The 14,053-nt window shown below is 42.5% G+C and overlaps 1 protein-coding gene and 1 long non-coding RNA gene across 14 annotated transcripts in view; one reads left to right on the top strand and one right to left on the bottom strand.

Annotated features, from left to right (window-relative positions):
* The window catches only part of RAPGEF4 (Rap guanine nucleotide exchange factor 4), a 331,009-nt gene extending 325,409 nt beyond the window's left edge, over nucleotides 1–5,600 (bottom strand). For all 13 annotated transcript variants that reach the window (XM_055289744.2, XM_055289750.2, XM_055289749.2 and 10 more), the window contains exon 1: nucleotides 5,383–5,600. In XM_055289744.2, the coding sequence (XP_055145719.1) occupies nucleotides 5,383–5,447 (65 nt within the window). In that variant the 5' untranslated portion in view covers nucleotides 5,448–5,600. The remainder of the gene's footprint in view (nucleotides 1–5,382) is intronic.
* Nucleotides 5,601–7,029: 1,429 nt separating this feature from the next.
* Nucleotides 7,030–14,053, top strand: part of LOC134737344 (uncharacterized) — a 31,890-nt gene continuing 24,866 nt past the window's right edge. The window contains exons 1-2 of the long non-coding RNA XR_010122172.1: nucleotides 7,030–7,158; nucleotides 7,425–7,680. This is a non-coding gene — a long non-coding RNA (uncharacterized lncRNA). The remainder of the gene's footprint in view (nucleotides 7,159–7,424; nucleotides 7,681–14,053) is intronic.

Genomic DNA, 14,053 nt, shown 5'->3' with positions numbered 1-14,053 from the left:
GTGTCACCCATGCCCTTCCCCAGCAAAGGGCCCAGTGCCAGGGCCTTCCTAGAGGGTTACAGAGGCCATCATCCCTGAGGAGAAGGATGCCTGTGGCCATCTTGCCCTGGGCCCATTAGCACCTTCTCTAGTCAGGGCACTGCACTGAAGCTGAAGATAAAATGATGAATAAAATATAGGGACTAAAGTCAAGTGATGTGAAAAGAGAAGTAAGCAGGCCATTACAATGGAGTCAGACTTGTGCTATGTTATTTCAGAGTGGGACCAAAGTGTGCTGTGAGAGCACAGGTAATGGTGATCTGACTGGAAAAGGTGGCAGCCACGCTGTCCTGGACAATTCCCAGAACTGCCTTCTCATTATCATCCAATTCCCAGGCTCTGTTGCTCTAGGAAGAGGATGTACTCTTGTACAGGCCAGAAGATGTAAGCGTCCTGACCTCCTGGCAGCTTGGCTTCTCATTGTAAATGCAGAAAACGGACTTCTGAGAATAATTGGATTTCCCATATGGCTTACTTAGAGGAAGAATACATTAGCCAAAGGATGTGAGTGTCCACTTCTCTGATGTGACAGATCTTATTGTCCAATTAATAAACTGTCTTTCTGGCTTCTAGAGTCTCTGAGAGTCTGGTACCTGTGTATCTGTCGCTGAAAGATACATTAATTTTTGATGTGCTAACAAGTAAGGATTCTGAGATTGCAAGACCAGCCTGAGCCCTGGAGGATGTACCGGGGTAATGTGATCCCTTGGGACCTGGCTAGTAGATACCAGCCTCCTCCAGGGACCCCCCGTCTGTTCTGTGTGCTTCTTTGATCCTCTGTATTTCTCAAAGGTGGACCCATGTCTGATGCTTCTTTGATATCTGAGTCATCTTCTCTCACCATGTGTGCTACAAAGCATTTTGGTTCTTAACAAATTTGTTCCTTGATTTCTTTCACTCGCATTCAACCTAATCAAAATAGCTAACATAACATCTATTTGGGGGCAAGTCAGATGGAAAGGGTCCATGGAGTATTTTTAAACTGAAACATGAATACTTAAAAAAAATTCATCTGCCGCCTTTGAAAGATCACAACCTTTTGAATAACCATGTTAACTTCATCATCTGCTTTGGCCGTGACAGCCAGTGTTCCTCAAGTAAGCCAATCAGTTGAGAACCTTTCTCCAACCTACACTTCTAATTAAAGAACAAGAAACCAAACACTGTGAACTCCTTTCCAAATGAAGACAATTTCTTTCATCTCCAGCGGTTTCACTGTCAATCACTTAGATAGGTTCTTTCATCTATAACAAAAGATGGCAAACTTTTTCTGTAAAGGTCCACATAGTAAATATTTCAAGCTCTGTGGGCCCACAGTCTCCATTGCAGCTACTCAACTCTGCCACTGCAGCGGGAAAGCAGCTGTAGACAATATGTAACCAAATGAGCATGGCTATGTTCCAATAAAACTTTGTTTATAGACACTGAAATTTGAATTTCATCTAAATTTCATGGGTCACAAAATACTACTCTTCTTTTGATTTATTTCCAACCATTCAGGAATGTGAAAACCATTCTTAGCCCACGAGACATATGGGAAAGCTGTCAGATCTGGCCTATGGGCCATAGTTTGTCAATCCCTGCCCCATCATGATGAATGCCAGCAATGAGTCGCTATACTACATGAATGTGTATGGTCCCTGTCCCTTCATAATACTCCTTTACCAACCCTGAGAACTAGGACTTATAAGTGGATCTTAAGTTCACAGTTGGCAAATTTAAAATCTTACGGGAAAAATATTTTCATTAAAATTAAACAATGGGCCAGGTGTGGTGGCTCACACCTGTATTCCCAGCACTTTGGGAGGCCAAGGTGAGTGGATCAGCTGAGGTCAGGAGTTCAAGACCAGCCTGGCCAACATGGTGAAACCCTGTCTCTATAAAAATACAAAAATTAGCCAGGCATGGTGGTGTGTGCCTGTAATCCCAGCTACTCGGGAGGCTGAGACACGAGCATTGCTTGAAACCAGGAGGGGGAGGTTGCAGTGAGTCAAGATTGCACCGTTGAACTCCAGCCTGGGTGACAGAGTGAGACTCCATCTCAAAAAAACAAAAACAAAACCAAAAAAACTTAAACAATGGTCAGCACACTTAAAAAAAAAAAAAAAGGACATTTTCCCTATCTTAAGTCCCAAATAGTGGGAACTATGTAATTTGTTCTAGTTGCCATCCCCTCAGAAAAAAATGGTAAGATCCCTGAGATAGTGGTGAGCTTGTTGTACTCTAACAATACATCTGCTGAGACTTTTTTCAATGTTGGCTTATCCATTCAAATGTTCAATGTCCTGTCTTTCTGGTTTTAAGATTAGTATTTGCAGACCCTCATCTCCTCAGTCCCACCATAGTCCAAGATGGTGGATGCTTGATACATAAAAAGCTATAGATTGGAGATCTTTCTTTAATCTAATCTACATATCTACAACACTTGAAACCCCCTTCCCCACTTGCAAGTATTGTCCTGTCTATGATAGCTTTCTAGGCATTCCTAACAGACACTTTAAGGCTCTATTTTCCTTGTGTTTTGTTTGTTTCACTTCAAATTTCATTGCATACTTCTTTACTACTGCAGACTTTCTCTTTTAACTCTCTTTTTATTTCCAGTCCCAGGGTTTCTCTTTTTTTCGCCATCCACAACAGTTGTCACTTGAATGAGGCATATATTTGAACTATGTTTCCCAGTTACGTCCTTTTCCCAGTTGAAAGGTCCCAGCATCATATTCCCAAGTGAACCCACAGGGGTTCATTGTACTTTCTTTTTTGTGCAGGGTTGAAAGTGTCCATAATAAAAAAGATTTTATAAAAATAGAGCATACATTCCTATATTCTAGATTTGGTCACAAGAGGAATTTGTGGTTGGGAAGAAATTAGCATATTCATACGCCACACCACTCCCTGGCATGCCCTCCCTATTCTCTGCCTGGTAAAATTTTTCTCAGCCTCTGAGGTCTAGGCAGGACACCTATGGAAGCATCTCGATAACTCTCTCATCTGCATTCCCAAAGCACTTTATACATCTCCATTAAAGCACTTACTATTGCATTGTGGTTAGCTGTTTATAGAGCCGTCCCACCACCAATCTCCCCTACCCTCCAAGCCTATAAGCAACTCTCATATTTTGTTGCATCCCCAGTGCCCAGCACAGTGCCTGGAAAAGAGGATCAAGATAGCATTTCTCAGAAACATTGAGGGCAGTGTCTCCACTAAACAGGAGTTTCAGGGGGCTTCCCTAGCCAACTTCCATAAACACTCTCAACCTTTCTCCTTTCCTAAAAAAAAAATAAATAAATAAACAATCTAAGTAAAAACACAACTTCAAAACAAGTCCCCCCACGGCCTTCATACAATGAGATTGCTGCCCTAAACTGTTCCTCATAGGAATTAATTCTGGCATGAACATTGCAGAACATGCAAAGTTCTCTTAATATCATAAAACAAAAAGCCTACATGGCACTCACGGTTTTCAAACTATTTCACCTTTTTTTCTTCTTCCATTTGTCCACTTATCCCTGACAGTCCTATCCTCATTTTTCAGACACTCAAGGAAGTAAAAGTGACATGTCCAATATCAGAACTGGTAACAGCTCTGTGCCTAAAACCCTTAACTTATTGATCTGTCCACTCATCTCACTCTTCTGATGCTAGGCTCGGTATCTGTGAAGGGTTTTTTTTTTCCCCTAGATTTTTTTTCCCATTATGAATGGTGGCATTAAATGGGGGCACCATGCTCTAAAAAATCAATTTCAAGCAAAATCATTTGGGTAGATACACATTATGAAAAGAGAGAGTCGAATATGTCCCACTTGTGTTAGTATTGCTCTATGATTTTGCCATAAGTACTTCTTATTGACTAACTGGTTTCCAGTGAATTACCGACTGTTCAAAAAATGCCATGCCATGCATTTCTACACACAGAAATATGTTATTTATTATCTAAAAATTTTGCTCATAAGGAAGCACTACTATTTATAGGTTAAGTGCAAGACCTTGAATCCCATATAATTCCTTTTTCCTGAACTATTAAATTTAGATACTTATCACATTAACAACCTCTATACTTTAAATGCTCTTAGTTCTTCTACATAATCCTGTGTGATTTAACCATTACTTTAATTCTCTTACTATTTATTGCATGCAACTCTTCTAATATTAGTACATATCATTTTAGACATAAATAGGGCACTGCCTGCCAAAAAATCTTGCTACTGAGTGGTAATTGAAAGTCAAGATTATTTCTCAGATATATTAAGCTTTTCAAATGAGCTACATTTAGCTTTTCTCAAATTACTTAATATTTTTCAACAAAGGCCTATAATAGAGTATGCAAAGCATGTCACACTTAAGATTTTCAAGTTTGATCTGGTTACGAATCTGTTAATTGAAAATTTTTCAATATGGCAGAGCACAAAATATTTCACACAAATGCAAATAGAGATGTCATGCAGATAGCTGCAAGACGTGAATCATTGCCCTTCTGCATCAAACTCCGAAATTCAGAGGCAGTTCACTCTGCAAGATTTCTTAATCAGTTCTTAAAAGTTCAGATGCATCACCTTTTAATCAGGGTAATAAGCTATAATTGCTAACATACTGTGTAATGTTTACTGCTAAACCTGCAATCTGGACAAACAGAAAATTATGCTGTCAGAGCCTGGAAACAACTGCAATCCACTGTTAACACACACATCCTCCTTAGAGCTGTCGTCGGGAGTTACATGCTTTATGGTTTTAATTTTTTTTTTAGCGTAAAGGTCTTTTCCCGAGAAGCAGGTATTAAGACGAAAGCAGCCTCCCAAATGACCTTCTCTAACACAGACCTTGAGCGAGCGACTGCGGGGGCAGAGAGCTGTGAATTTCAGCAAGGGACTCGACAGCTCCACTGGGTCCCTCACACTTTGCTTTCGAGAACAAAAAAAGAATGTTACTCTGCACCTGCCGGTGCCCCCACCCCTCCTTAAAACTTAATACCCCTCAAGGTCTGAATAGACGGAAAGGGTATGCATCGATTCTTCTGTCCCGTGATGCCAAGAGAAAATAAACCCCCACCCAGGAGCGAAGCCTGGAGTCGCGGCGGGGCGGGGGGTTGGAGAGGTGGGTGCTCTCTCCCCTTACTGCGCTGCATTTTCTCCACCACGTGTAATAATCTCATGCCGCTGGCACCCCACGACAGACGGGGATCCTTGTCCTCCTGTCTCCCGGACGAGGACCTCAACCCCTTCCCCCGCTCGGGGACCCCGGCCACCCGCGACCCGGCCGCGCTGCGCCCAGGTGCGGGGCTGCGGCGATGTCGGGGCCCGGGCAGCGTCGCAGAGCTCGGCCCCCGGCTGCGGCCCCTGGGCAAGCTACCTTTTATCCAGGCAGGCGATCCACTCGGCGGAGGAGGAAGAATGGGCAGCGTGCGCAGCGACCATGTTGAGCGGCGGCGCGCGGTGTCCCTGGCTGCGGCGACCTCCCGCGCTCGCTCTGCCTGCGCCTCCGCCCCCGCCTCGCCCGCCGCGCGGACCCCGCTCCTCCCGGCCGCCTGGCGACCAGCGCGGCTGCGACGGGCCCGCCCTCCCCGCGGGCTCCCGCGGCCTGGGGCGGTGGGGAGAGGGAGGGGACCCGGGGGGCGGGACGCGGGCGCGGGGAGGGCCGAGCCGCCCGCCCGCCGCTGCACTGCGGCGCCCGGGGGTGGGGATTCCTCCCCGGGGTGGGGACCCCGCGGTCCCGCTGCTGGGGGGCACTGGGGGTGGCGACCCCGGTGGCCGGCCACCTGCGACAGGTGGCCGCTGCGTCCCTCGGAGACTGGTGTCCCACCCTCACCCAGGGCCTCTGAGGCGGGGCGGGAGGGCAGGCGCCGAGGAGGAGTGGGGAGGGGGATGCTGGTGTCTATATATTTTTCATACAGCAAATGCCACTAAAATGGCTGCTGCCTCTCTGTTTCCTTAGAAACCCATGAGTCTTCCTCAGCAGCTGTCGAAACTTGCCGGCGGTTGCTTGCTCACCTTTGCCGTCTCCCCTTCAGAAAGGGCTGGAGGGGAGGGCAAGGAAGGCTTGGCGTGGGGACGCCCGTCGAGTCTCTCAGTGAGGAATGAGAGGCCAGCTTCTCCTGCAGGGTGAGGAAGGGCTGGGAGCAATGGGGGGCAGTGCGGGCAGGGCTGGGGGCAGGGAGGGAGGAGGCCGGTGGGCCCGATGTGGACTGAGCGGGTGACAGGCTGAAGTCACTGGCCTTGAACCCTGGGCCTGCCTGGGCTTCTATCGCCTGCATGGTGAAGAAAACACAGTTGAGAATGGGGAGTAGCCCGGCCACAGCAGAACTGAAGTTTTAGGATACGGGCCGAGACCCCGGACGCGGAGGTGAACTTGTATGGCTGGCCCCACTTGCTGTTCTTCCTCTGGCTGGAGTGTTGAATGGGTGGTGATAACGGCCTATCTCTTGTAGATGTTCACACAAATGTCATGTCTACAAGTTGTCCAGTTACACTCTGCCAAGAACCAAATTACATGCCAATGGTTGTTTAGGAATTTGGGGACAAGTTAAATGTTTTGGACTATTACCAAGCACTGTTTTGATATTTACGGCACTACATTTGGGGCCAGACAATGGGGGAAAGGGACATGGCATTGCTTTCTTCTACTGTTCCCTGCCCCCCCCACCCCCCGCCACCTCCCCACCTCCCCACTTCCTATCCAACTCTGCTCAGGGGAGAGTCAAGGTGACTGGAGAGAAAGAAAGAGCAAGTGCTTTCTGGGATGCTTTGATCCTAATAAAACAATTATTACCATGATATAAAAGCCTCCAAAGATGTGCCATTTCCCTCTGCTGGATAGCCAGGATCTGGTTTCAGACCTGCCACAGTGTTCCCCCAGCAACTCCTCCCTCCCTGCTCAGGGCTTTTCCCCCAGTTAACCTTCATTCTGTTAATTTCTATCATGTTTATGGTAATATTTAAAATAATATACTATATAAAGATTAACCAAAGGTATTTATGTTGTGGCTTTTTTACTATACAAGTATGAAGGAGGAACTGTATCTCCTATATATATTAAGTTTCATTTATAAAGACATCAGAGAACACCTGAGAATGTTTCAAAGTCACCAGAAGCTTTCTGAAAATGCCTTTCTGCAAAGAAGGTTTCCAGGTAAGGAGCTAGAGGAGAAAGGAGCTGCACATCACCTGTCATCACACAGAGGCTCAGAGTTGCCATAGCTTTGGTTATGATACTAATAATAGTCGCCATTTATTGAACATCCACTGAGTGTTAGACCCTGTGCAGTACTCCTTACATTCGTGATCCCATTTAATCTTCAGAACACTCTATGAGGCAGAGCCAGAAGGACACTACTCCACAAAGAGCAACAAATATCCTTGAAAATCTAATGAAATATTGAAAATGATATGTATCAGTACTTTCAGGGAGAGTGTTAATTGGATTTGAAGGAAGACACTGATGAGCTGCTGGGAGTGAGAGTGAGAGCCTCGAGGAGTCTACAGTGCATTTTAAGGAGTGTAGCTCTGATGAACTGCAAGGCCTTTGTTTTGCTGTGTGGGGGCCCTGCCTTTTCTCTAAAGAGAAGTTGAAGACTTACCTAAAGAACATCCTTTCGAAGGAGAAACAACAATCACTAGCTTGTCCAGCGCATGCTCATGTCTTCATCCAGAGGTAGGTACAAGTAACTCTAAGATACTCACTAAGACACTGAACTCAGGAAGGCTGGATAACCCAGCTACAGGAGATGGGGCCCCAGAGTGGAATTTGGGTCTGTCTGATTCCAAACCCTTGCACATCAGTGATGGTGTCCCTGTTTCTGCCAATAGAATGGGAGTATAGGGCATGTCTACAATGACTGTTTAGAGGGTAAGAACAAAATAGTTATAAATCAGTTTTTTAATGTAAAAATAGAGAAATGTGTGAGGAATTAAAAATTAGAGATCCTTTAAACATCAGGAATAGCTTTACTGTCCTACAGATTATCTTGTGATCTGAGAGGGATTTGATTGCTGGTCAAGAACTACAGGAGTAAAGGAAACTCTGTTGACAATTAGTTATTGTAGTATTAAGAGGAAGAAAACGGGCTTTTGCTTGGATTGGATGGGAAAGGCAAAGAACCAAAGAATATTTATTCATTTCCCTCTCTTTAAAAGAACATAATGTATGTCAGTCCCAAAAGAGCATATGTTGTATGATCCTATTTATGTGAAACTTCCAGAAAAAGCGAATCTATAGAGATGGAAAATAGATTAGGGATTGCCTAAGGCTTGGAGGTGGGAATAAGGGATGACTGCAGATGGGCCTGAGAAATCTTCTAGAAATGATCTAAAATTGGACTGTGGTGATGGATACACAACTCTATAAATTTAATAACAATCATCAAATGGTATAGTTAAAATGAGTGAATTTTACAGTATGCAAATTATCTCAATAAAAATGTTAAGTAAATAAAATATTAATAAACCTATATGGAGACGAAAAATAATATGATTGATCTTTTGGGGGGAAATAGAGAAAAGTATAGGAGAAAAAGTAAAAATTACCCATAATTCCATCACCTAGAGGTAATACTGTTAATATTTTAGTGCATTTAATTCTAAACTTTTCTATTATAAAAAGATACAATCAAGGCCAAGCACAGTGGCTTACATCTGTAGTCCCAACAATTTGGGAGGCCAAGGCAGGAGGATTGCTTGAGGCCAGGAGTTCAAGACCAGCCAGGGCAACATAGTGAGACCCCCCATCTCTACAAAAATTTAAAAAAAATTAAAAATTAGAAGTGATATGCTCATACATGTACCCACAAACACATACATATAACTAGCTATGTATATATATATATGTGCATACATGTATGTGTATAGATACATGTATTCAACAGACTTGAAAGCATTAATAGTTTATAGGCTACTTTTTCTATTGGAATGGAAAAATGCTTTACTTTCCTTAAAAAATCCTTAAACATTTTTTCCTGGCCACCAAATATTCTAGTGTACAGTTATAATTTACTTATACTATCTTTTGAGACTTGTTTTTTCACTGGGAAAAGGTATTATCTGCTTAATCTCCTTCCTATAGTTTAGTGAATTCTTTCTCTACTAGAGAACTAAGATCTCTACTGAAGATCTCCATGAGACAAGGATGAGACAAGACCAATATCTGTTAATGCTGTGTAGATCCTCGAATGAGTTGCTACATGTCTGATTTCCATTTTGTTCATCTGAGCAGAGGTTCAAAGTTAGGAATTTGAAGGCAGGCAGCCAAGTTCAAATTGCAGCCATATCTTCTACTAAATGGCCTTAAATTAACTACTTAGCCTAAGACTCCGTTTCATCATCTGTAGAGTGGAGAAATTAATAGTAATATACATGAATTTGGTATTTGTAAGATATTTGGCATAAGTGCCAAGCACATAGTGAGTGTTCAATAACTCTTAGCTATTATTCTCCATATAGTGCAGATAATACTAGGTGCTCTCTGTATTTCACAGGGACCTGGTGGTGATAAGCCGTTGAGATCACTTATACTAAAAGGCTTTGACATCTATAAATTACAAGTTTTGGCTATAAAGGATACAAGGGATGGGTCTCCTGAGAAACCCATAGAAATTCTCCAGGAAATTCTATCATAGATTGGGCATTCACTCATATCCGTATATGGGGGAAAATCTGATTCACCATGTTTTAGGTACCTCATTGGAAGGTAGGTTATAAAAACACATCTATCACTCCTGCTGGTGATATAACCAATTCAATGAAGATGCAGTATTCCTTCGGTGAAATCATAAAAGCAATTTTAATGTTTTCTCTCACTGTCCTTTTAAACTTGCTCAGTGAAGGCAATTCTACCCCTGCCACTGGATATAGCTTGTTTGGTCACTTATAGGTAATAGAAAGTACCAGATTCTTTCTATTAGAATGCCCAAACCAATATATCACTACATATTTCAATCTTCATTTCAAAGAAAAGAATTCTGCCCTCCTCCCCCACCTACAGCTGGTCATAGGCAGGTCTCAGACTTTAGGAGAGAAGACGTGGTCAGCTTCTCCTTTCCTTCCTCATCCCAGACCACCATGAAAGCTGCTGGTTTTGACCCTTCCAGAATCAGAGTAGGGAAGGGAAGAGAGAAAAGAAGGGGCAATAAAGTTCTTACTTTACTGGGACAGTTGTAACATGGTATTGTCTTTTCCAAACCTGGCTAATGTCAAACCTGCTCTTTCTCTTGTGGGTGCCTTCATTTTTTCTTAGGTGCCCCTGCTGCTGGGCCCCCAACATAAGCAAGTGTCACTGGATTTCCTGAGTCCCCTCCAAATTTCCTCCCTCTGTAGGACTCCCAATTTATCTTCCACCCACACCCCAGCTGTCTTCTTGAGCAGGATTTAAAGGGGCTCCAGGATTGTTCTCTTCTGTGTGTCCCACATTTGGTCCAGAGGGACACTCAACACCTATTTTGCTCTAATAAACTCAGAGTGCAGACCAATCCTACCAACAGTACAGCCTCTTCACTCGCCAAAGAGGCTCACCAGTCCCTCTCTCTTGATCTGTAGGTTTCCAGGGCTGGAGTCAGACAACAATCCCCTGTGCTCCCAACTTACAGGTTCTCTGAGTGGCCCACATGGAGAGGAAAAAATAGTATGAGAAATATTATTTTTCAAGACTTTCCATGACTAAAACAAGAAAATACTCCTGTTTTAGTCATGGTTCTCCAGAGAAATAGAACCAATGGATTATATATCTATAACTATGTCTATATCTGTATCTATAAAAGGAGATTTATTATGAGGAATTGGCTCCCACAATTATGGAAGCTGAGAAGTCTTACCATATGCCATCTGCAAGATGGAAACCCAAGAAAGCGGTGTAATTCAGTCTGAATCCAAAAGCCTGAAAACTAAGGAAGCTGCTAAAAATTCCAATCCAAGAGCAGAAGATGAGATGTCCCCATGCTAGGAGTAAGGCAGGAAAAAAGGGGCAAATTTTTCTTTTTGTTCTTTTCAGGCCCCAACTAATGGGATGCTGCCTCCTTGAGGAGGGCAATCTACTGAGTCCACTGATTGAAATGCTGATCTCATCCAGAAAAACCCTCACAAACACACAAAGAAACAATGTTTAATCTGGGGACCCCTTGGTCCACTCAAGGTGACACATAAAATTAACCATTACAACTCTTCACAAAATCTTCCTTTAATTTCTCCTTCGTAGGCACTGTTATTTCCCCCTTCAGGTGAGAAGTTTTGGACCCATGAAACTGGTCTTTAGTATTTTGATTGAAAGTTTGCATCTTGGCATCTCACTTTGGAATTTCATATCTATTCTATTTTGGTGCCTGACGTGAAACTTGCAAGGCTAGTGAAAACTGAATCAAGTCAACTTCCTTCCACACCTTCAACATTAATTCCTACTCAACCAAGACAATTGCCTTTTCTACGCAAAGTGATTCGCCTGGGAGTTGTGAGGAATACCATACTCATTAGGGAAGTACAGCTCTTACAGTCTCTTGAGCTTTCTAAAAAAGAAATGCGTAATTAAAAATATCTGATCAGGAGAGTCCCAATTTGTGGGTTATAATAAAAAGGTTGTGGTTTGTTTTAAAACTGTGATTTGTCCATTTAGGGGACTATATTTGGATTAAGATCTTAAAGCGATGATAAGGGGAGACAGGAAAGTGGCTAAAATTTTATTTATGATAACACATTTTTTTTAGACTTTACTGCTAAAGCAAAAGTCACAAATGACCTACATTTAGGACTTCAATATTTTCAGTACTAAATTAAGTACTGAGGAAAGAAAAGAACTTTCATCTGAGGATCGTGAGCCCTTACGAATTGTTAGGCCCAGAGAGGCATTAAAATGAGATCACAGTTGTGCCCTAATCCCCACTCTGAGCTATGTATTTATCTCCTGAAACTGCTTAGCTATTGCCACAGTAGCTATAAATTAACCTAATAATGCTACAGCAGACACTATAACCCACACCCTGTAGCTTAACAATGTATAGCCAATCACTAATCAGTGTTAAGTCTGTAAACCAATGAGAATTCCTGACAAACAACTTTGTATCAGCCCACTTACTGTTTTCTTTTCTTACCTTTGAAAGTCTGCCTGTAGGCCCTTCGCAGTGGCTCACTTCTGTAATCCCAGCACTTTGGGAGGCCAAGGCAGGTGGGTCGCTTGAGGCCAGGAGTTCAAGACCAGCCTGGGCAACATGGCGAAACCCCGTGTCTGCAAAAAATACAAAAATCAGCCAGGCATGGTGGCAGTCACCTATAGTCCCAGCTACGTGCAGGTGCTAAGGTGGGAAGATCACTTGAACCTGGGAGGTTGAGGCTGCAGTAAGCTGAGATTGCACCACTGCACTGCAGCCTGGGTGACAGGAAAAAAGGAAAAGAAACAAAAAAAGATAAATAAAAGTCTGCCTGTAACTGCTACTAATCAGAGTGTCTATTCAGGGCAGCGTGCATCTATGCTCCTGGGCTGCAATCTTCAAACTCCCGGCCCAAATAAACTCCTACTTAAATTAACTCTGCCTCAGTTCCTTTCTTTTAGATCGACAGTATTATTACATTTCTTTGTGACTTTTAGAAGCAGAGTTTTTGTTTTGGTTTGGTTTTGTATTTCTATCATTATGACATGTAAAAGTAAATTAAATTAGAAAGGAATTAGCTATTTAGTTTTAACTGTACTTTAGATATATCCAACTTCGGGGCACTAGAATTAAGGTAAACAACTAAATACAAGCGCAAGAAAAAAAATGGTTTGAACTTGTCTAGTGACTATCTTCCAATCTCCAGCTTTGTAAAAGACTAAGGTAAAGTTCTGTTTTGTACTCCCCGTGCACTTCAGGTAACTTCATAGGTAAGGGCAGTTATAGTTCCTAGTTTTATAGAAAGGTAAATTATCTAGTCAGGAGGCAAAGTTAAAATGAACTCTATTAATTTAAAAAAATTCAGAGTTAAAATTTGTGACTTAGTTATTAATGGAAGCAAGTCTTAAGAGAAAAGAAAAATCTTTTGTCCTGGAAGTAATTGCATCTGGTTGAGAAGCATACTGACCTCTATAAAGAAAATGGTAGTTATTAATGTTAGTTCCTGTAACATACGAACTCCCTGCCTCCTGGGAGGCAATAGGCTAGGGAAGAGCTTGAACACTCCGCCTCGCCCCCTTCCCAGAAGGGACAATTCCTCACAAACCCAGAATGGTGAAAGTCAGCAATCCACAAATCACTCAGGTCCAAACTGGGTTCAGCACTCCACCTATGCCAAAGCCTTCCTCACCAAAACAAAGCCTGCACTTTCTCACCAAAACAAAGGGAGAGGGTTACATATGCCACTTTCTCAAGCTCAGTTGGTAAAGTTGCAGTAATGAACTTTGGTACATAATTTGCAGTGAGGAAAATGTCACCGTGTCACAGCTTTAGTCTTAGGCCTATTTTCTAGTGGTGGAGTATATTTATTTTGGTGAAATAACAAGCTGCCATTGCTTTTTATTATTGTACGAAAGACACAGAGTACATTATTCAACTCAGAAAATTTCTACCTGTGTTATACTCATTTTTCACACTAACAGAGAAAATTACCACAAACCAATTTTGAATGAATTATGGTCACCCAGTGTTTGTTACAATTTCCTTTTCATCAGTAATCCAATATGGTCTCCTACATATTTCAAAAAATGGATGACTTTATATAGTGGATTCCACAGAGAAAATAGCATAGGAAAGAGAGAATGTGACTAAAAATCATATTGATTATATTGAACCAAGAGCACGTGTGGCTTGAAGGAAGTAAAATGGAGAATCGTCATTTAAAGTGAGACACATTAAATCTTGACTGGGCAATAGGTAATAAGGAGCTGAGCTCTTCTGCTTAGGTGACACTAATTTTCACCTTAAAAATATGATAGTGCCACAACTAGTAAAGGAGATATATTTATTGGCATTTTGGGACTAAAAGTACTAGTTTGGTTCCAGAGATAGAAAATAGGAAGCTTAGAAGAGGTCAACCTGGGAAGACAGGATTCTTTCTCCCCACCGTGACTCTGCAGG

This window comes from Symphalangus syndactylus, chromosome 8 (genome assembly GCF_028878055.3).
Source record: "Symphalangus syndactylus isolate Jambi chromosome 8, NHGRI_mSymSyn1-v2.1_pri, whole genome shotgun sequence".
Lineage (NCBI taxonomy): Eukaryota > Metazoa > Chordata > Mammalia > Primates > Hylobatidae > Symphalangus > Symphalangus syndactylus.
The sequence above is the reverse complement of the archived record's forward strand: the minus strand, read 5'-3'. Positions and strand labels throughout refer to the sequence as shown.